The sequence below is a fragment of the Porcisia hertigi genome, chromosome 28 (assembly GCF_017918235.1).
Source record: "Porcisia hertigi strain C119 chromosome 28, whole genome shotgun sequence".
NCBI lineage: Eukaryota > Euglenozoa > Kinetoplastea > Trypanosomatida > Trypanosomatidae > Porcisia > Porcisia hertigi.
In genome coordinates this window covers 116,868-138,675 of record NC_090587.1, presented here as the reverse complement: position 1 = coordinate 138,675, position 21,808 = coordinate 116,868, and the positions used below count along the sequence as shown (strand labels likewise).

Sequence of the window (21,808 nt, the reverse complement as noted above, 5' to 3'; positions counted from 1 at the left end):
GGTGTCGGCTATAACCAAAGTCGAACGAACAAAACATCAAACAAGTGAGCGCAGAGTCAGTCACAACGAGCCTCACTCACCGCTCAGCAGGCGCAAAAAAAAGCGCGCGCGAGCCACTTTACGATGTCCGACGACGGAGGTTGGTGCGGGCATCGAGACACGCAGGACGGAGGGTCAACGGTACACAGGAAAGACTGAACACAAATATCCAGACACACACATTGATGCAGTTACAGAAGATATATATATTTATGCAAAACATACGGGTTCATTACGAATAATTGTGGTCACCACTTGTGTTTTGTGTATGTGTGCTGGGCGGCTGTCTATCACTTACCTCCTCCTTCCATACTCTCCCTTTATCGCAAGCCTGCTGCACACAGGCGTGCCGGTGCGAACAGGGGGGGGGAGGAGGAGGAAGGGTAGAGCTCAGCGCACAAGGGGACGAGAGGTGCTTCCAGGACCTGAAGAAAACTTGACTTATCCCCAAACAAGACACGCCCCTGAGAACAGATGAAACCCCCCCAAAAAAGATCGAACACCGCTCTTACCCAACATGCCCGTGCTGCCGCGCAACATTTTAGTGAAGTTTCGCACACGCACACACAACCTCATGCCAACACACAGCGTGGTGCGAAACAGTCCTAGACGCACATTACAGCAATGGCGCACTCAGTCACACGACCACGGCATCGGCCTCAAACCCCACTCACCCCCACTCCTCACGTCGCCTCACGTCGCCTCGCAGGCGCTCTCGTTATGCCAGCCCCGCCACGTGCCACACCCCTCAGGATGGCTCAGGCTCCCCACCAGTGGACATCGAGAGCCGATTAGAGTGCGTTGGGGCCACCCCAACACACAGCCCATCATTCAAATGCCACGGACATGTCCACAGGCACGGGTCGCTCGGACGCAACACCACATAGGACCTGGCGACAACCGCCCTCGGGGATTCCTTGCTCTGACCCCAGATGACATTGACGCACGACCCCGTGGCCACACGACGCAGTTCAGCGTTGGCACGCAGTATAGGGAGCTTCTCGACCCCCGCGTAGAGTTTCGGGGGGACACACACACACACGCACACAAAGATACCCCAGGGTAAGGTGTACCTTGTCATCCGGGCCATCAGGAATGTGTGGGGTTCGAAAGTCCGAGAAGCCACGAAGGAGAGAAGAGTACCCGGCGACTGTATCAAGTGAAAGCAACAGATGCAGGCCACACAAACGGGCAGCGCGCACCTCTCGTGGCCCCCATGTCATTGTTTCGACGGTCGCACTGTCCCCTTTGTAAGTCCCAGCTGATCTCTCTCAGTCCTCCCTCATTACTCATGCGTGGACCGCGCGTTTTTCTTTTGAAAAGTGGGGAGGGGGGATCGCACTCAAGGCACCCGGGTGTGTCGACTTTGCTTTACGTGCCCTTGAAGGAAGTTAGGGCAGAGTAGGCGTGTGCCTTTTCGGCGTTGCGCTTCGATTTGCTCCACCCTTTCACCTCCCCCATGAGCTCCGCGACACGTGGCACAACCTCCTCTGCCTGTTTCGCGTCCACAAAGGCTATTCGGGTGCGGCGGGCAATGAAGTCCATGACGTGTTCACAGTGCTCACTCCGAGCAGCGTACACCACCTCCGCCTCGACAACCGGTGAGTCCTGCGCCAAGCGCGTCATCAGCTTTGCATTTTTCGCGCCAATCGCCATGACATCCACGTACCGATCACCGTAGTTTGAGCGCCAGTGCCTGTGCACGTCCTCTGGGATGCCAAAGGCAGCGGTGGGCGCAACCCTGTCCAGGTGACGTGCACCCACAAGCACCACGTCCGCAGTACAGCAGGGCTTGAGGTCAGCTTTTTCTTTCATCAGCGTCTTTAGCAGTTCGTCCACCGCCTCCTCCGCCATTTTACGGTAAGTCGTCCACTTCCCGCCGGTTATGTGTAGCATATGAGACTGCGGATCAACCGTGACGACGTGCTCACGCACGATGTTCTGCGTGCCGCCGCCCTTCAACTTCTGCGCCTTGGGAACCGCCAGGGGGCGAATACCGGTCCACGCAGACTTCACCGCCTCCGGTGGAACGTCGCCAACGAAGGGACGGACGTTTTCAAGGAGAAAGTCTACGTTCGCCTGCGGCGTCGGCGGGTTGACCTGCACATCACACTTGTGGTCCGTGGTGCCAAGGAGGCAGCCGCCAAGCCACGGAATGGTAAAAACAACGCGACCATCGTTCGACGGCACAACCATCGCCTCACGCTCCTTTGGACAGTACTTTCGGTCAATTACAATGTGCGTGCCAGAGGCGGGGAACATCTCGAGTTGCGCCTCAGCACTCTTCGCGAGCTTCTCGATCTCGCTGCTGAAGGGACCGCCCGCGTTGATTATTGACTTGCTGTACACATCAAATGTCCTCCTCGTTATCGTTTCCTCGATTGTGGTGCGCACCAGTTCATCCCCTTTGTCGTCCTTCACTACCTCCATCTGCTTCACTTCGGCGTAGTTCACAGTGGCAGCGCCGTAGCAAGCCGCCGTCATCGCCACTGAGTAGCAGAGCCGTGCGTCATTCATCTGCCCGTCATAGTAGCGGACGGCACCGAGGAGGGCGTTATTGTTTTGATTTGTTGTCTTCAACTTCGGATACGCCTTCATCGCGTCGTAGGGGAAAACAAAGCCGGAATACTCCAGCGTGCCACCGTAAAGAGCGGCCAGCAAATCGTACATCTTCGTCCCGCACCAGTACATGCCAATATCGACAGCATTGTAGCAGGGCACAAGTGTTGGCAAACTGTGACACAGGTGTGGAGCCTGGTGAAGCATGATAGTGCGCTCGCGCAGTGCCTCGGCTACTAGCTTCAGCTGCATGGGGTCCATCTGGAAAACGGCCTTCTCGAGGTACCGAATACCGCCGTGAATGAGCTTCGTGCTACGACTGCTCGTCTCACTCGCGTAGTCGCCCATGTCCACCAAGCCCACCGATAAGCCACGAGTGACAGCGTCGAGGGCAGACCCAGCGCCGACGCATCCGCCGCCGACGACCAGCACGTCCAGCGGGTTTGTTGCCGAGTTGTGGGTCTCCAGCGCCTGCACGCACATCTCCCGCGTCGGCACAGTCTCGTACTTCAGCGGAGGGCATCTACTCGGGTCGAACTTGCGTTGTGTCCAGGCAGGATTTGTGTAGCTGAAGCCCACCATACCACCAAAGGCAGCCACGCCGGCGCCAACAATGTATTTTACAGCGGTGGCGGACATTTGCCTCGCTCTTCTGTAATCGGGGTGTGCTTAGGGGTGTTTGCGGGTGTAAATCGCCGACGCACGCACAAGAGGAGGAGGCAGGCAGGCAAACTGCAAGAGTTCGGGGATCAACAGTCACGTGAGGGAGACGTTCCTTTCAGTGTGCCTGTGTACCGTTCGATGGCGAGAATGAGCAGCCGCAGAAAGTGGGGGGGGGGGAGAGAAAAAGCAAAGGCCCTTACCCATTAATATCGAATATTCTTTTTTGTGGTCTTTGGTGGAGAGCGGGGGAACGAAAGTTGTGGAGTGTGGTGAACGCAAAACGACGTGAAACCGTATTACGGAGGCTGCCCTCTGCAAATGAGCTAGTCGGATGAGATCTGAAGTGGGGAGGTCGTCGACAGTGGGTGTCGCGCGCAACACCATGAAGAGCGGAGGGTGAAGGGTAGAGGGAAGGGAGTGGAAAAGTACAACCAGCTCGGTGGACACAGACGAGGCTTCTTCGCAGCGAGGTGGAGGGAGAGGGATAGGTGACCTGAGAAATTCCGTGTGTGTGTGTGTGTGTGTGTGGACAGCATGAGGGAGAAGGAGCGCGTCCTCGGCAAAGAGGAAGGGCTCTGCACCTTTCGCTTTTGATGTCTCGGTTGCAGGAAAAGGTACCAGATGGCCTTTAGAAAACCGTCGTGGAACTCTGCAGGGAGATGAGGCGACGTTGACTGCAGCGCCACCTCTCTCTACTCACACTGCCACATGGCCCTGTAGAGAGGCAGAAGGCGAGGGAATGAGACGGGAGCGGCGGAAGGGATAAAACTGGAAAAATAACGTGAATGGGGATGATGAGGGGGGGGGGGAAGTGAGAAGCCCAAAGTGAATAAAAGCTGAAGGGCGCGTAATAATGGTATTGCTCGGGTTACTGGTATACGACTGATGGGCAAATGCGTCATGGCGCGTGAGTGATGAAACAGGGATACGTAGAGTGGGTCAATGGAAGCACGTACAAAAAAAAACGCGCGGCGGCGTGGCACACACGCGAGTGAGCCGTTGGGATGAAACGTGGGGTGAGAGGAAAGACAGATGGTGCGTTGACGACGTGCTTAGCTGGGAAAAGCAATGCATCCCGTCAACAAAACGTCAGCCGCCTGGAACACACAGAGGCCCCTGCCCTGCGCCTGGAGGGAAACGCCGCACGGAAAGTCCAAGAGTTGCCAAGCAGCTTCCGTGTTAACGTTGCAGATGTGTAGGCGGCATGAACGCTTTCATCGAGGCACTCGCATCGACACGGCAGCCACGCCCTCCAGATGGGAGCTTGGACCGAGAGAAGAAGTTAGATGTGCTCCACCTCTCACCAACACTCGCACCGCGTAACCCTGCCCCCCTTTTTCCCCGGGGCGGAGGGGCTGTGGTGTGTGTGTGTGTGTGTGAGAGAGAGTACATATGGCGTTTTCGTTGCTGGGAGAAGTAATGGCATGCCGTAAAAACAGGAGCGCACAGACACACACACACGCAGAGAGAGAGAGAGAAAGGGGGGGGGGGCTGTACTAAACGAAATCGAGAAGCACCAGCACAGCACCAGCACAACACAGCACAGCGCACAAGTCACCCGCAACTTTGTGCACGCACCTCCAATTCCCTCCACACGGAATGTCCGGGAAGCACAGGAAGAGCAGAGATATGAAGAGGCGAGCATCAGCCAGCCGTACTAGTACGTGTCACTACCTGCGTAACAAGGAGCTCACTACCGCAAACCTCCAGCCCTGAAGCGCGCCAAAGAGACTCCCAAACGCTCCGCAGGAGAAAAAGAAGAGGGGGGCAGCACCCCTGCCCACTTCCCACACGTCTGCGGTCTCACGTCCCCCCCCCCTACTCAACGACACAGGATCAATATACAATGGCAACACATATCATTCGCTCGCGAGCACGTATGTGCATTCATAAAACACGAGAAAGCAAAGCAAATAACGACAAGCAGGTCAAGGGTAAAATAAGAGCCAACAAGGAAAAAAAGGGGGTGGTGGGCTAGGTCAGGACAGAGAGGAGAAGGAGAGCCCTCGCGAAGGTCCTCTGCAACACTGGACCTCACGCTGCGGCCGCGATCCCGTGCGTGTAAAAAAAATGCGCAGATAAAAAACACCCATGCAAACCTGTAACCATGTTCATGCGGGTGTCTTGTCCGCTCCACCCACGCCACTGGAATTAAGCACAGAGAAAACGAGAGAACACACAAAATGGAAAGCGACAAAGATGAATGCCCACGACCCTCTGCCGGGATGTGAAGAATGGGGGGAGTAGTTCGATAACAGCAGAGGAAAACAGAGATATCAATCCTGGATACGCCCCGCTCCACGGCCCGCTATTCAGAGACCCCACACAAAACAAGGGGTTGGCACTAGGCGGAGTGAGCTGACGAGGTGATGAAATACAAATCAAGCAAGAAAAAAAATGCCTGCGAGCCCCTCCCCACCACCAGTCGCATGCGCACACGGACAAAATCACCCATCACCGGGTCGCAACATGACCGACAAATCAAGGTCGAAAGACTTGAAAAACGCTAGCCACACCGCCAGAAGGCCCTCAACGTGGTTCAAAGGGGGGAGTGTATGCATGTGTGTGTGTGTGTGTGTACGTGTGAGGGAGGAAGAGAAACAGCACCACATGTGCGAAGAAGTGCAGCGTTGATACGCACACAGGAGCAGGAGTGCTCCCTCTCGAGCGAGAGCCCTAGTCTAAAAGGAGACCGGGTAGTCCGAAAAAAGCTGGCAGCGTTGGTGATGGAAGCCGTAGGAACCGCCAAGGCACTCGCATTGGCGCTGATAAGGCACCATAAGCTCACGAAACTTCTCCGCAGAAATCGGTGCGTCGCCCAAGTCGCCCAGGAGGGCTCGTAAGATGGCCTGGCGCTCCTCCGTGGACAGCTCCGATGGACCCCTCTCTGTCCGAAAGAAGTCCTCCTGGATAACCCGACGGCGCAGCACTTCCGTGACACCGACCATTGGCGCAGGGTGTGCAGCAGCCACAGATTCTGGGATAGACATAGCACTCTCGGGGCCAACGCCCACCGTCTCTTCCCCCTGCGCTCCGTCACAGTCGACCGAGGAGACGCCGTCACGGATGGCAATGGACTCGTGTAAAAATAAGAGGAATTGCTCCGTCCCTGCATTCTCGTTGACGACGTCGGTCTGAGGAGCGGAAGTGGTGGCCGCGTTGTCCCTAATAGGACGAGTGAGCGCCGAGACATCCATCCCCCCAGCACCCCTGAGCAGCGCGTACGAGGGCTCCTGAGCGGAAATCTGGGCCGACACTATCTCCTCCGGCATCTCAAGCACCTCGACCGATTGCCCTCTGTCGGCACCCTCTGGTGCAAAGGGAAGGGGCAGCAGTGGTTCCACTACATCAACCACACGAGCAGACGCAGACGTGTCGACGGAAGTACGCTGCACCTCACAGGGTGCACACAGCTCCGCAGGGTTCAGCTCCACCCACGACTCTGCTGAGCTCTCCGAGAGGCGCTCGTCACCATCGTCCTTCTCACGAAGCACCGCAGCGTTCGCCTCGCTGTCCAGCGCGGTGGCCGTCACATCATCAGGCAACGCGGCATCATCACGGGTGCACATCTTCGGCGTCTCACAATCCGTCTGCCCAACGCCCGCTTGGCTCTGAACGACGCCTAGACCGCCAGCCTCCACGGTTGGAGATGGCTCGCCTCGAGCACTGAGAGACCACGAGCTCCAATCTGAGGGGAAGTCATGCGCGGTAGACATGTTCAAGCGCACCAAGAGATGTGGGAGCGAGCTCAACCAGCACAGAGACAGTGAAGACAAGATGCGTTTCAGTGAAACACAAAAAGTTGAAAGTCACGGGGAGGTGAAGTAGTAGAGCGGAGGAAGAGAGGGAGCGGAAATTTGTGGTGGCCGTGCGTGCAGACAGCAGAAGAGATGTGGAAGGCCGGGAAAAAGTCACGAAAAATACGCCCGCCGAGCCGGTCACGGCGGATCCGCGCCAGCAACAGCAGATCTCAGATCAAAAAGACGACAGCCGTGGAAAGCGACACGGGCGGGGGTGGAGGCGATGGTGAGTGGAAGGGAGAAGCAGAGCAGGACACGAGAAAGAGGCGAATAGAACACAGGAGGTGAAATCGAAGAGAGCGCAGACAGACACAATGACAAGAGCTCACGTGTGTGTGGTCTTCCTGTCGCAGTCCTAAACACGTACACGTCGATGCAACAAGGTGCTTTCAGGGGGTGAAGCGCACTTGGGCATCGTGGTGCATCCGAAAAAACAAAAAACGAGGAGGAGGGAGACAAGCGGTGAGAACGAAAACAGAGGGAAATGCTGGGACAGTATGATCCTGCAAGACCAGCATGTGGGTGAGGAAGGCAAGGGGACCATATGCGCTTCGCGGTGACAAAGAAAGTATCGCAGCCCCAACGACGTCACCATGTGGCCCTGCACCACACCCCGGAAAGGGGTGGTGGGAAGGGGAAACACCGCACTCTGCGCATACGTTTCACAAGAGGAGGGGGGTGGGGGAAGAAACCCCTCTCCTTCATCGATTTCTTCCGATAATGCCTTCTTTTTCCGACTTCGATGTCCTGCACACGGAGCCTGTGCAGCAATATGTAAGCTCGACTAGGGAATACCCGTGCAAACACACACACACAGAAAATAACAAGAGCAGTACCCTCTGTCCCCACACCCATTCTCCCCATCCTCCTCCTCCTCCTCCTCCTCCCGATATTACGATATGGAAAAACAAAACGCGAGTGAATGACAAGACTAGGACCTTCACTGGTGGCAGCACCCCATCCATTGCATCTGCAGACCCTCCTCCGCGCAGCAGGAGCATTCGCACTGCCGGCATCTCCGAGCGGCACCACAGTGGGCCTACACTGTATCACACCCTGCCCGCCATACCGGCATCAGATGAGATTCATCGTCTGTCCATCAGCGTCACTCTCAGAGCTGAGAAGCGACGATGGCGGGCTGAGGAGCTTCCTAAAGTTTCGCCACACTGCACCTGGCTGCAGCAACGCCTTGAGGGAGTTTTGCTTCCGCATCGACTCCCGCCGCGTGGTCGAGGTCAGCGTGAGGTAGATGTAGAGGCAGAGCATCGCTCCCACAAGTATCACAACGATGCAATCCAGGAGCAGCACAAAAATAGCGCCCAGATGGGAGGCAGTGTCGTCGTCTGGTGAGAAACTCCGCCGCCCACCTTGCATGGTGGGGTACGGCGTCAGTGCCGCCTCCAGATCCCTATTCGTTTCCTCCTCCGCATCAAGCGTGAACAGGTCGTAGAAGAGATACCGCGCTAGCCAAACAATGCCGATCATCGTAGACGAGCAGCAGGAGAGGAGGTAGAGCGTGAACCAGCGCAGATTGCGCACTCCGACACAGCCACCGAGAACGCTGCAGTGGTGGTCGTGTTCCAGTACGCACACTTTGCAGTGATGGCAGTGCGCGCACCGAGGAGGGCGACGCAGCCGGCACTCTTTGCAAAAAGCGAGCAGCGTGTGTCCCTCCAGCGGGTCCTTTTCGCCGCTCCGCAGGCGCGGATAGATACCGGGGTCGCTCGAGGTAGTCAGGAAGTACGACGTGAAAGTTGTTGCCAGCATAAAGAGTGTGAAGATATACTCGCCCCAGGCAACCTGGTGCCACACAAGCGCCATGTTCGCCACGATCAACACGACCGTGATACCCATTGGGATGGTGCCAATGAGAAAGTCGCTGCTGTGGTACAACTTGAAGCACAAAAAATGATGCAGTCGGAACGCGCCAAGCGCCTCTTTAGCGGAGTTGCGGCGGTGCATGTAGAGTTTGGGATCCACCACGGGGATATGCGGCTCTTTCGGTTTGGGCTTGGGAGGCGGCGCTGGCGGAATCCTCATAGCGGCGTGACACGTCGTGACACCAGACTGACTGACAGAAAAGCCAGGCGCGTCGTAACATTGATGGTACGACGACACCATCGGTGCCGAAGCCATGAACGCGTTCATCGTTGCGTGATTTAATAAGAACGAGTTAAGGCGGAAGGGAAAGAGTCAACAAATACAACAAAAGGGGCGAAAGGTTGTGTGCGTGTGTGTATGGGGGGGATGGGAGGGGAGGGGAGGGGAGGGGAGAAACACACGGTGTGGGATCTAGAGAAAGGGGGGTGTACCTGTGCAACAATAGCCTTGCCTGTTGGCTATGCGATAGGGGCTTCACCTTCAGCAGATTATCTCCGCGTGCTGGTCAGCGTCGTTCGACGAAACGGCAATGGAAGAGACGGGTGAATGGGGGTGGAGAGAGAATGGAACAGCGCACAGGAAAGGTGGCGCGGGTGGTAGAATGTGGTGCACCGTAGCGAGACATTAGTGGCCTCAGAAAGACTACAGAGAGTAGAAGACACCAACAACAGTTTTGCGAAGGAAACAGCACCACAGAAGCATTACAGTGCCAGAGATAAGGAGGAGGAGAGGAAAGACGGGGGTGATAGTATGTACTCATGCATCACCGATGAGTGTGGGATGTGGCAAACTAAGACGGCATGGTATCAAAAAATGGCAGGTGAGGACGAAGACCAATCCAAAGACTCCGCCGGGAGAGAGGGATGCCGGTGGAAAAAAAGGGGGCCCCTCGCATGTGTCGTCAGTGGAGAGGCACGCCGTCCCACGCAATTCACTTGATGGACCACCACACCCTGGAAACCAAGAAGGGAGTGAGAGCAAAAGTAGTCGGTTGAGCTGATTGCACGGCACATGGCGCGCAACAGGACCGCCGCTGCATTCATAACTACCAGCGGTGACCACATGAGGGCGATGAAAAGACACGCACTCACAAAAGCACACACAAGTATGCGCACATGGACGGCATCCACATCATGTTTATCACGGCGTCGCGCGTGAGCGCGGCCTTTGCTCGTTTTATACGACGAATTTGGCTTTCCGCCACTCGGCAAAGGGAATTCGACTCGCGCACAGGAACTTCAACACCTTCCACAAACACACGCGTGGCTGGCATGCACCGGATAGTCAGCCCAGGCCCCCGCGCGCAAGCCCATTGTGGTCCGACTCTCGCCATGTGCTCTTCAGTGGCAGCAGGCAGATACGCAATGGAACGGGAAGCGAGGGGGACCCGGGGGACCCCGATGAGCTCCGTGTTGACAACGGTGAACGAGGGTTTGCGGTGTGGCGCTGTTTTGAATACCGTCTATCCCCTCTGGTGTCCACGCGCTGGCCTTCTTCTGGGTAGGAGGCCGCCCCCGGTCCTTTTCCAGGGGAATGCAATGGGATCAAGGCGCCTTGAAGAGCAATGCCCGCACTCAACTGTGCAGTCGTGGACAGCCGGTATCCCACAAACCAGCCTTGAGGATGCGCTCTTACCGACGCAGATGCCGAGAGGCCGACAGTGGTGGTCGTGCTGTAGAATACATGCATCACAACCATACCACTACGTGGCTCGGAGCGGGGGTATAGTGCGGCTGACACCGCCAACAGCAGTTACGCGTATCGGTGCTGAATTAAAACAGCGACAAAGACGGCGGGCACCGTGTCTTGGCGACCAACCAAGTTTCCTCCGCCTCTGGTGAAGTCCCTCGCTGCCCCTGAGAATGACTGTCAGGCCTCGCTAAGAGCATGGCTAAGTAGCTGGTGTCCAGTTGAACAACAGCAACGGGGCGGCGTGGTTGGTGTGAGGGTGCGCCCACAAATCATGCGCGAGCAACAACACCCACGCAACTGCATCGCTGTTCCTCATCCACACGCCCGAAACACAACGATTGGTCACAGGCGACCGGAGAGGCCGCCTCGGAAAGAGAAATGGCGGCTTCTAGAAACTCCCATGGAGGCTTAGGAGGAAGGAAGGGGAGGGGAGAGTCTGAGAGGTGCACACAACTCGCCTACGTTGTTCATGTAACAGCAAATAACGAAGGCGGCGGGGAGCAGATGGGCAGCAGTGCAAGCGTAGCTCGACGCACACCCCCGCCGCAACCGCTGTCAGACGATCGCGCAAATTACAGCACTCCAGCGACACGCTCTGGAAACGAGAAAAAAGGGCAGGGTGCTCAACAAAGAAAAAGTGAGGCAGAGGTGCGTGACATAGAGAGGGGGAAGTTGTAGAAGCATAGAGTCCCTGTGTGTGTGTGTGTCACATCTCCCTCTATCTATAACCGTCCCTTGTGTGCCCACCAGCAGGACGACGTGTTTGCGGGAACGAACAGCACAAGCACACACCCGTGGCTGCTCAGACTCGCTGCGCACAGGAGGTCTACCGAGAACACGGTGAAGATGTGCCCAAGACATCAGAGCGGCTCTTGGAAACACACGGTGCAACGCCTTCCTCCGCCCCAAAGGCGCAGGTACGAGCATCAACCGAGTGCAGCCACATAACGCATCGATGACCCACATATCAGCCTGGGGATAGACAGAAAAACAACGCTTCTTTTTCTTTTGCCATATTCCTGCTCCGGACCAAACCTTTCTAAAGCATCTATGCCTGCTGTGCTTCATCGCTGCGGCCCACACCTCGTCGCCCGCACACCAATGCACAAACAGCACACGCGCACACATTCAAGCACAGCAAAACAAAAAAACTGAAAAGGCCAACGGACGGAATTCGTCCGCGTGCCGCCCCACTCTGCCGGTGCACAGCAGCAGGCGTTTACAGGAGGCGAAGAAAGGGCAAACCAGTTAAGAAAAACTTTGCAGGTGCCTGTGTGTGTGTGTGTCTAAGGGTTGGCGCGCCTGCGCTGAAGCGACCTGCACACAACAGGATGGGGACAACAACAGGGAAAACAAGGGGAGGATATACTTTGACGCATAGAAAAACGAAGACGTTTGGAACCACATCCTCCAGAAGCACATACCCACAGACAGACAGACGCAGGAATGTGCATAAACATATACTCGTAACGGGCAAACACACAAATACAAAGGCCCACTCCTCTCTTCCTCCCCCCACACACACACACAAAAAAAGAGAGAGCCACTTCTATGCCCTGCGTGCGCGTATTGCTGGAAGGAAGGGGAAAAAAGAAAGTGAAACCAAAAAGAAGAAACAGAGAAACGTGCGCGCATCAGCCATCCGTACGCGTGTGCACGCAGAAGAGCCACACGAAGATGCAAAAAGTGAAGAACAGATAGAATGGAAAGGGGCAGCCCTTCGAGCAACTCGCAGCACAGCCTCCCTCTAAATCGAGCCCTGTGCATACGCCTCACCGCGGGAGGCATTATACTTGGCGACGGCCTTAGTGCCCTCGCTCATGGCGTGCTTCGCTAACTCCGGCGGCAGCAACAGACGTGCCGACGTCTGAATTTTGCGAGCGGTCAGCGTCTTTACTTTGTTGATCTTGGCGACAAAGACGGCCTCGGTCTGGATACGGTTGAACATGTCCTCAATGAAGGAAGAAAGAACGCGCACGGCAGCTTTGCTAAGCGTGCCGCGCTTGAAGAAGCGGCGCAGGGCGCGGTGGATGTAAAGGTCCCAGTGCTGGCTTCGCTTCTGGTTGTGGCGGCGTTTGTGGCCGCCGCTTGACCTGTGTGCCTTGCCACCTGAGCGCTTTCCCTTCCCCTTACCTCCCAGCGGGATGGGCCGCTTTCCACCTTTGGTCGGAGGCATGCTGGACGGGGAATCAAGAGAAGAAAGAAGTGAGGCACGTTTGGTGCGCTTACACAGTCGAGGCACGAGGAGAAGACTGGTGGCGAGAGACGTCCCTGGAAGACGAATTCTTGACAACGGATGAATACGAAGATGCGCGCCGCGTGATACGGCGGAGCGTGAGCGCCGCCGAATGAGGAGAACGCCGGTGTGGGGCGATTGGAGAAGAGTTCGGTGGAGGAGAGCTAGTTGTAGAGTATGAAGAGACGGCTGAGGGGTTGCCGAGGTGGGGGGGAGGGGGCATCTTTGAGACAAGGACACATGCAACCTAAGAGACTTCACAATTCATTGCAACACTGTTGAGCCAATCGTGTGCCTTAGTGCAAGAGGCCAGCTTTAGTAGAAAGTACACCACTGCCCGCGCCCCCCCCCCCTACTCTCGCGGTCTGCGCGTTGCTAGCCGTTCAAAAACCTGTGCCTTGGTTAATACGTGCACCGAAACCTTTATCGGATGGCCAGGCAAACAACATACTAGTGCGCCACATGACACCCCACGATTCAGCGGCGTCTGATATCTGGCCTCAGAGAAAACTGTCGCACTCACGAGCGTTAGGAATGCAGAAGGTAGAGCACATGTATACACGCGCACAGATACACACATTCAACCCCTCTCCTTCCTTCTCCCTTCGAGAGGGGAGGGAGGAGGCAACAAAAGTACGGTATCTTTTCCTCAGAAAATACAAACCGAGCCCGGGTAAGCAAAGAGAACGGAAGAGGAACCCGACAGCACCCAAGAAGTGGTTTAGCGGAGAGAGACGTAGCCACATGAAAGAGAGGGGGGAAACAAATGGTTGAAAGGCGAGGTGCAGGAAGAGGCATGGGCAATCGAGGTCACAAAACCGCACACCAGAACACAAACAAAAAGGAGAAGCCCCGCGCGTAAAATCAAGAGCCCATCGAGGAGATATTTTCTCCCGTTTTTCATACTTCGAACAGCTGGGTTCATCGGTGGACATTCGGGTCTCGTCATATTGTTGTTTTTCAGCCCTCGCCGTTGATGTTGGTCCGCGTCGCTGTGCTTTGCAGTCAAGTTGGCGCCTCATGCCCCCCCCCTCCCCCCCCACACCCCCCTGCGGCCTCTTTCCTCGCCAAACTCTCAGTCCAATCCCGCGTCTAACAGTGCCTCCGTCGAAACGACTTCGCCACTGAAGTGCTGGTCGCATCCCCTTCATCTTGAAAGGGCTTCGGTTTTTTTAGGGGGAGCGGAGAACTCCAGGCACCCCTCCGCCGTGTTGCCCTGTCCCCCAACACACGACCACTTGCCTCCTCCCCTCCCTCCCCCCAGGCTCCTATTTCTTGTTGAGCCCCTACCTCGCCACGCGCAAGTGCGTGTGTGTGTGTGTGTGCTGGTCAGCTGTGTGTGTGTGTGTACGCCGGCGTTCATTCTTCTAATGGCATATTGTGTGAAGTTTATAGGCGCGTGGCATTCATTGCTTCCCAGTCCAAACGTGTGATGCCGGCGTCAAGCGCACCAGCTCCACAGAGAGGCAGTGAGAAGGAAGGAACGCACACACAACCTCATGCCAACACACAGCGTGGTGCGAAACAGTCCTAGACGCACATTACAGCAATGGCGCACTCAGTCACACGACCACGGCATCGGCCTCAAACCCCACTCACCCCCACTCCTCACGTCGCCTCACGTCGCCTCGCAGGCGCTCTCGTTATGCCAGCCCCGCCACGTGCCACACCCCTCAGGATGGCTCAGGCTCCCCACCAGTGGACATCGAGAGCCGATTAGAGTGCGTTGGGGCCACCCCAACACACAGCCCATCATTCAAATGCCACGGACATGTCCACAGGCACGGGTCGCTCGGACGCAACACCACATAGGACCTGGCGACAACCGCCCTCAGGGATTCCTTGCTCTGACCCCAGATGACATTGACGCACGACCCCGTGGCCACACGACGCAGTTCAGCGTTGGCACGCAGTATAGGGAGCCTCTCGACACCCGCGTAAAATGTGCAATGGACCCCTCGTACCGCACTGAGGAGCACCCCGCCCTCAGAGTGCTAACCCACCCTCATTCGACCGCGCCTCTCACCCTGTGTGAAGCTGTGCACCAACACGCAGAACACATTCTTGCACGAAATCAACTTTGTCTACGTTGTCGCATGCGCTGGCGTGTAAGTATGATCCACAGATTGCAAAACACCTCACGCATACAATTATGAAGGAAGAGAACCGAGTCGGATGTGTCCTACTACACGTGGACCGTGACAACACAAAGAGGGAGGAAAAAAGAGCGATGCAGCAGGAAGAAAGGAGGCGGCATGGAAACACACTGCAAAAGAAAAAAAACGAGAAAAGTGAGAACCGCAGAGGCTGAAAAGTGCTCACAAATGCACCAATGAAGGCCCTCACATGTTGTGCCTGTAGACGAAAGGCGTTGGAGACGGAAGGGGAGTGTAGGCGAAAAAGGGGAGGGGGGGCAGGAAAGGAGGTGCAAGCATACGGCGGAGGCGGCAAAACATGACACACACACACACACAGAAAACAAAACAACGGAACCGCACACGATCGATGCAGCGGCTTTCGATGGAAACCCGGACTACGTCACCAAATAATAACGACAACACCGCTGCCGGAATCAGCTCTTTAACACCAGACTGTGGGGTCCACGACCCGAAAAAAAAAGAGTGAAGGCGCAGTGGGCAGCAAAGGCGGGAAGGAGGGAGGACAATAGCGCCGCGTGGAGGTGGACAAGGTAGCCAAAGCATCGGCTCTACCGAAGCCTGACGCACCTCAAATCACGCACAGCGTCTCAGGCTCCCTTGTTCTGTGCATCGCCAAGTGGGAGCGATGCAAACCTGGAGGTCCTCTTGCGCTTAAGGCTCCAGGCCAGATACTTCACAGCCGCCTTGGCGACGGACGCGCTCGTCGCACGGCACTGGAGTAAGCTGACCCTTGGCAGCGACTGCGGTCGCGTGTGAAGTGAGAAACTGCGCTTGCAGGTCCTTTCGCTGTGGGGACTCTACCCACTTGTCGGCAATGAACAAGACCGCCTCGCGCAGGTATACGTACTCATCCGGGGAGTTGTACACGAATGCGCTGATGCGCACATAGTAGCGCCCCTCAATTCGCTTCACTGGCACCTCTACTCGGAAGATGTCATGGAGGCTATCTTGGATGTATTTGGTAGTGATGAGACTGTCCTGCAGCTTCTCTGGGAGCTCCACCAGCGACATAAAGCGGGAGTGACGAGCCACCTTGCGGGACTGAAAAGCAGCAGTGAGCATGTCCACGGCCGATGACAAGAGATGAGAGCAGTAGCTTCGCACTCGCTCGACACCCTGCTTCTCCCAGAAGTCTACAATGGCAGGGATTGAAAGGTATGCGCCGTAGTCACGTGTGCCGTCCCAGATAAACTCCGAGAGAAGACCCTCCCCAGCGCCGTGCGAGAGCACCACGCTGTGCATCCGTTCCATGCCATCGGGCCGTACCCAGAAGAAGCCCACTGATTTGGGTGAGGAAAACCACTTGTGCAAGTTACCTACAAAGACGGTTGGCTGCGACGCGGGTGGCAGAGCAAGGAAGTCCAGCTCGACCTGCAGCGGTGCGTGAGCACCGTCGACGATGATTTTGTGCACCCCGCGCTGCCTCAGCGCGGGAATGATGTGAGTGAAAACGGGAAAGCACAGCGCACTAGTCGACGCCACGTGGTCCAGAACCACTGCCGTGCAGTTCGCAGGCAGTTGGCGACATATCTCCGCGGTCAATGCGGCGTCGTTGCCCATCACAGCCGGGTCGTGCAGAAACCTGTTGAGACCAATCTCATGCAGCGAGGCGCCGACCTCCACACAGCGAAACCACATCATCTTGTACACTGCCAAGTACTCCGTGTCGAGAAATGCAACCACATCCCCTTTATCGATCATGCGCATGGCGCAGTTGAGAGCGAAGGTGGCGTTTTGGAGCAGCACCACCTGGCGCGCATCGGCATGCAGGAAGCGGCTCAGGGAGCGGATGCTGTGCACAATTAGTGGAAGCAGCTCCCGGTCCATGAACTGCACTACCTCCGCCTCCATGTGCTCCTCGTAAAGCCGCTTTATCAGCATTGCACCGGCTAGAGTGCTCCCAAACGCACCGTGGTTAATAAACACCATATCGCGAGTGATTGTGAAATGCTCAGAGCGGAAGGCGCTCCCAAACTCGCACGGCTCCACGGCATGCTTGACCATCTCACGAATCTGGCGATCCGCAGAGTCACCCAATTCACCAGAGACACGAAAAGAGACGCCGCGGCCCTCGTCACTTCTCACGTCGCAGTCGCTATTCGGTGAGTCGTCCGTGTCCCCGTAGTCCGCTTCCCAGCCCTCCTCCTCCCCAGTACGTGTGTCTCCGTTGCCGCTGCTGAAGTCAGACAACAAGACTGCGGCGCCACAGGGCCCCGCCTCGAGGCGGCTTCGCTTACAGCTGGACTTCGAGATGGTCAGCTTCGAGCCAGTGGCCTCCTCCGGCGCCGCCATGAAGGCACGCGAAATCTCCGACGTTGAGAGAATGCGCTTCGCAAATGCCGGGGAATGTGCGGGGGGCCTATAAGCCGCCTCATCGATCATCATGAGGTCTTCAACATTCTCAGAGTGAAAAGAGCCGAAACCCTCGAAGACAGAAACATGCGGGGCGAGTGTGCGTTGCTTTCCAGCCGTCAACCGCACCTGCAAATGCACTGGGAGGCGCACCAAATCCCACTGAACGGGAAAACAGCCTCCGCCACTCTTAGGCGCCGGTACGGATGTCATTCGGCGTTCTTCCACACCCGAGAAGACCCGTGTACACCTGGGATGTCCCCCTGCGCCCCGTTCTCCTGCGTGTACGAGCGTCTTCTGAGTAACGATGTGTAGATGAGCAGATCCGCGCTAAAATGCAGCGAGTGCTCCTCGTCAGAATTATCATCAACGTTCCAACCTGCATAGTGATCGGAGGGGTTACCTCGCACAGTGTCCGCGCTAAGACACCGGATAACTATTTCTGAGCTGAGTAGCCCACAGTGAACCAAACAGAATTTCGTCTAGACGCGAGTACAACAACAGAGGACAGCAGATACACGCAGGAATAGAGGCAACATCCTTCACGACACAAACACACAAAGACATCCAGTGCAGCATTTGTTCTGCCAGGCGCCCAACCATTCACCATCGCCCGCCCTCTCTCTTCCAGTGGTCTTATCCCCCCGCGAGCACATCGACAGGCATACACACGCACAGCGGTCACGCACGGTGAGAGGGAGGCGGTCGGCGGCAAAGCATGTCTGCCCTCGCAGCCAACCACAGGGCCCCTGAAACCACGGGGATGGGCACCGCAGAGACGTGCTCCTCCTCACGCGCCGCAGTACGCCCAGTCGCTCATCGCTGAAGGCGAAGCCTTGTGCACCACATGGGTATTAGACTGCAGGTGCCTCACAACAGCCATCCCCGCTATGGCCTGTCCCAGTAGACAGAGCCCTCCAACGCAGCGGTCCGTGCCGCTCGCGCCAGTGCACAGCAAGAGGGGGGAGGGGGAGGGGAAGAGAGGCACAACGGCACGGGAGACGCACTCAGCTCCTGTTGACAACGCTGCTGTTTCTATTTTTCCTTTAACTGCAACAGCAACAACTACAGAGAAAAACAGCGAAATAAAAAAACTAAACGCGCGGCCAGCATCACTCACACGCGGGAGGTACATCAGAGAAATCAGAGACATGCGCACCGACAGCGGGGCACGGCAGAGAGGGAAGGAGGTGACTTGGGGGACAGAGAAATTAAGGGGGAATAGGGGGAATACGGGGGGAAGGGGGAAGAGGGAGGGGGGGGAGCTGCGAGACAGCCAGCGTGCGCACACACAGGCGCAGGCACTTACACAACGCGTGTGGCACTCAATGAAGTCAGTGCCGATCCCCCACCCTCACGGAAACGACAAAGAGTTATCAGAGACACAAGATCGACAAAAAAAAAGAGAGGGGGGTCAGTTCATCAAGAGTTCACACATTTCGACGAATTTATTAAGAGGCCTCTGCACTGTCACGCTCAGCCCGTGAGCAGCACCACCACAAGCGCCACCACCACAAAAGCCACCGTACACAGCCGCACGCCAGCAACGCTGTAGTCTCCAAGCAGAGCGGCGTACTTCCCGTACAGCGCGGCGTCCTCCTTCATCGCGCACACAGAGTCATAGGAAGGGCACATCAGCGCTCCAGAAGAGAAGAGTGGGCTAATCGCAGGCAACGCAACCACCATACCAGGCGGACATGCCGTGAAGACAGACGCCCCAGCCACTCTGACACCATACGTAGAGTTCCCACATTCAATATCAGCACAAATGCCAAACTGCCAGTGCCGCTTGGGACCGATAGAAAAACTCGTGGGTGTGTCCAGACACCGCGACATGGCACCGTACACGCTGCCCGACAGCGTTTTCCCGTTCAGAGTGCAGTGCGTGTTACGGTTGGGCTTTACAAATGGGCAGTAGTCCATGAGCGGGTCCGAGCCCCCCACGGTCGAGCTTCTGAAATACTGGTATTGGGTAGGCAACCCTGATGCGTGGAACGACAGGGCGCACACACCCATCCCACTGCGGTCCGAGGTGCACACCATCTTTTTCTTATTCGTGTGGCAAAACATATCAGGGAACTGCGGCACGCCGTTGATCACACATTTTCTCGTGGTCAGATCACCACCCGCATTCTGCCCGTACGCCATCGGCTCCGCGTTGCTGTAGTTGCCACGGTAGTAGCTCATATCCTCCATGGCCGCAATCGTGATCGCAGAGTAGATGCCGGCGCCGCTGACACCCGACATGAGCTCGTCCTTGGCGTTGCGGCGCTTCCAGTGAGAAAGAGCTGTATCCACATGACCTCGCTCCTCCAGCTCCATGAAGGTTCTGGCCCTACAGCCGTACTGCTTCTTCGCCATAATCCCCACTGTAGTAGACGAAATGACCGGTGCCTTTCCCTTTCCGCGCAGACTCACGTACGAGATCATCTTTGCATTTGTGAACTTTACCACATCGAAGCCAAGCACGTGCGATATCTCGTGTGCAACCGTGCGCGTCATTTCAGGAGTGGCGGAGATGTACCTCGGCGACACGTTCACCACACCCACAGACGGCCGCCCATCTGCTGTATACTGGCAAGGCATCGCCCACGCGACAGTGAAAAGGGTTGAGCGAGCAGCAGACATGTAAAGCACAAAGTCGGCGTCCGGCACACCCGTCGTCATGTGCGACGCGGGGATGCTGAACTCGCCGCAGACACGGTCGTCCTTCAAGGAGCGAGACACAACGATGTTGCCACTCTCCCGCTGCACACTCAGCCGCTCGCGATGCAGCTGCACGGCAGACGGGATCAGCAGCTCCAACAGCGTCCGCCTCTTCGCCTCCGTCAAAACGTCCTCTGAAAAACATACGAAAAAAGCCCCTTCGAAGTCGAGCCGGATTTGCCCCCATTCAGTGCAGTGTCGGCTAGCGTTGGAGATGTCATCCGTGAACACAGCAATGCGGATCGGCAGCCACGGTCTCGCTGCAGCAGACACAACAGCGCGCCCATCCGTGGGCACCTCCACGTCGCTCACCAGGCTCACGCCAGTGCCCATTACACGCGCCTGCATCTCGTCGAACCCGCAGCGACGTCCATCATCGATGGCGGCCACCTGAGCTGAGCCAGCGCCACCAGCGCCTCCACCAGCACACAGCACCACCACAGCCGCCGCCACCAGCCCCGCCCTCACCAACGCGCAGCCTACAGACCCGCGCATCGACGACACAGTCCCCGCCGACAGAACTACCGCGACTGGAATAAAAAAAGGGGGACAACAAGACAGGAGAGAGAACACTCACGCTGCCCGCCGTCGTCGCGAGTCCGCTACACAAATGAATAGAGAGATAAGATTCACCCCGCAACCGCACGTACACACACACACGCAGGGAGGCCACCGCAACAGCGGAGTGCACCAATAGAGGCGAGAACCGAAGGGGGGAGGAGAATCGCAGCAGGGGAGGGGGGATCGACAAGTTGAGGCGCATCAACAACGGCGTGAGAAGACGTCGTCCACTGCGAGCACAGACGTCCCCCCGTCGGGCAGACAACAGTCGCAGTCCGAGAGGAGGGAGGAAACAGCCACAGCAGCGCAGAGTCGGGTGACAGCGGCAAGGGCAGACACACTCGGCGTGTTCGCTTATGGGCTGCAGATGACCACACCACTCGCTCTTCCTCCCGTCTGTCTGTGTGTGTGTGTATGTGTGTGTGTGTTACTGTGCGCTAACCAGTGTTGAAGAAACCAGAGAGGGGGGTGGGGTGGACAGGAGAACAGGGAGATCAGATCCGCCACAGCGAACTGAATGCAACCTACAGAAACGAGAAGCCCCTCAAGCTGCCAGTATGTGCGCGTGTATGCGGGACGGGGGAGGTTGTGTGTGTGCGTGTGTGTCTATGGTTCACAGATGTCTACGCGCCACGTACACGGTGAGTAGCGGCAGTAGCGCAGAGTCAGGCAGCGGGAGTACGTAGGCGGCAGGAGGAGAAACGAAGATGAAAAGACAGGCGGAGGCGCAGCGTGCAACGCGGTCGGCGCCGAGCGAGGGGACAGACGGGCAGAAAGCAGCCACTCCGCGCCTCCACGCGGCGCCTGCACCACGTGCAGCGAGAGCAAAAAGCAACAGTGGCGGCATCGCTGCGGCAGCGCCACACAACTCCCGACAGGTACGCCATGCCCGTCGCGCACGCGCAGCGCATCACACTGCACCCGCCACACTGCAGAACAAGCGGTGCAGCAACACGCACAGGCATGGAAAGGCACCCGCAGCTAGCGCTGAGTTGCGTTGAGAAGGCACAGACAGACACAAGTCAGTCATCGGACGCAAACGGAAAAAGAGAAACGAGGGGGAAGAAGAGGTGGACACGGGGGAGGAGGGGGGGGAGGAGGAGGGGTGGGGAATATGTGTGAGGCGGGAGAACAAAAAATGCGCCGCAACACGAGACACG

The 21,808-nt window shown here is 57.0% G+C and overlaps 5 protein-coding genes across 5 annotated transcripts; all 5 read right to left on the bottom strand.

Moving 5' to 3' along the window:
* Positions 1-1,410: 1,410 nt before the first annotated feature.
* JKF63_03441 (uncharacterized protein) lies at positions 1,411-3,237 on the bottom strand (the record flags this gene model as incomplete). Its single annotated transcript, XM_067899444.1, has 1 exon — positions 1,411-3,237. One exon carries the CDS (start codon positions 3,235-3,237, stop codon positions 1,411-1,413), a length of 1,827 nt encoding a protein of 608 aa, XP_067755683.1.
* Positions 3,238-5,942: 2,705 nt separating this feature from the next.
* JKF63_03440 (uncharacterized protein) lies at positions 5,943-6,977 on the bottom strand (the record flags this gene model as incomplete). Its single annotated transcript, XM_067899443.1, has 1 exon — positions 5,943-6,977. One exon carries the CDS (start codon positions 6,975-6,977, stop codon positions 5,943-5,945), a length of 1,035 nt encoding a protein of 344 aa, XP_067755682.1.
* A 1,158-nt stretch (positions 6,978-8,135) lies between these two features.
* JKF63_03439 (uncharacterized protein) lies at positions 8,136-9,209 on the bottom strand (the record flags this gene model as incomplete). Its single annotated transcript, XM_067899442.1, has 1 exon — positions 8,136-9,209. One exon carries the CDS (start codon positions 9,207-9,209, stop codon positions 8,136-8,138), a length of 1,074 nt encoding a protein of 357 aa, XP_067755681.1.
* Positions 9,210-12,381: 3,172 nt separating this feature from the next.
* On the bottom strand, positions 12,382-12,810 carry JKF63_03438 (uncharacterized protein; the record flags this gene model as incomplete). Its single annotated transcript, XM_067899441.1, has 1 exon — positions 12,382-12,810. One exon carries the CDS (start codon positions 12,808-12,810, stop codon positions 12,382-12,384), a length of 429 nt encoding a protein of 142 aa, XP_067755680.1.
* A 2,870-nt stretch (positions 12,811-15,680) lies between these two features.
* On the bottom strand, positions 15,681-17,594 carry JKF63_03437 (uncharacterized protein; the record flags this gene model as incomplete). The annotated part of the gene is made up of 1 exon (XM_067899440.1): positions 15,681-17,594. The coding sequence occupies one exon, from the start codon at positions 17,592-17,594 to the stop codon at positions 15,681-15,683; it is 1,914 nt and encodes a 637-aa protein (XP_067755679.1).
* Positions 17,595-21,808: the final 4,214 nt, after the last annotated feature.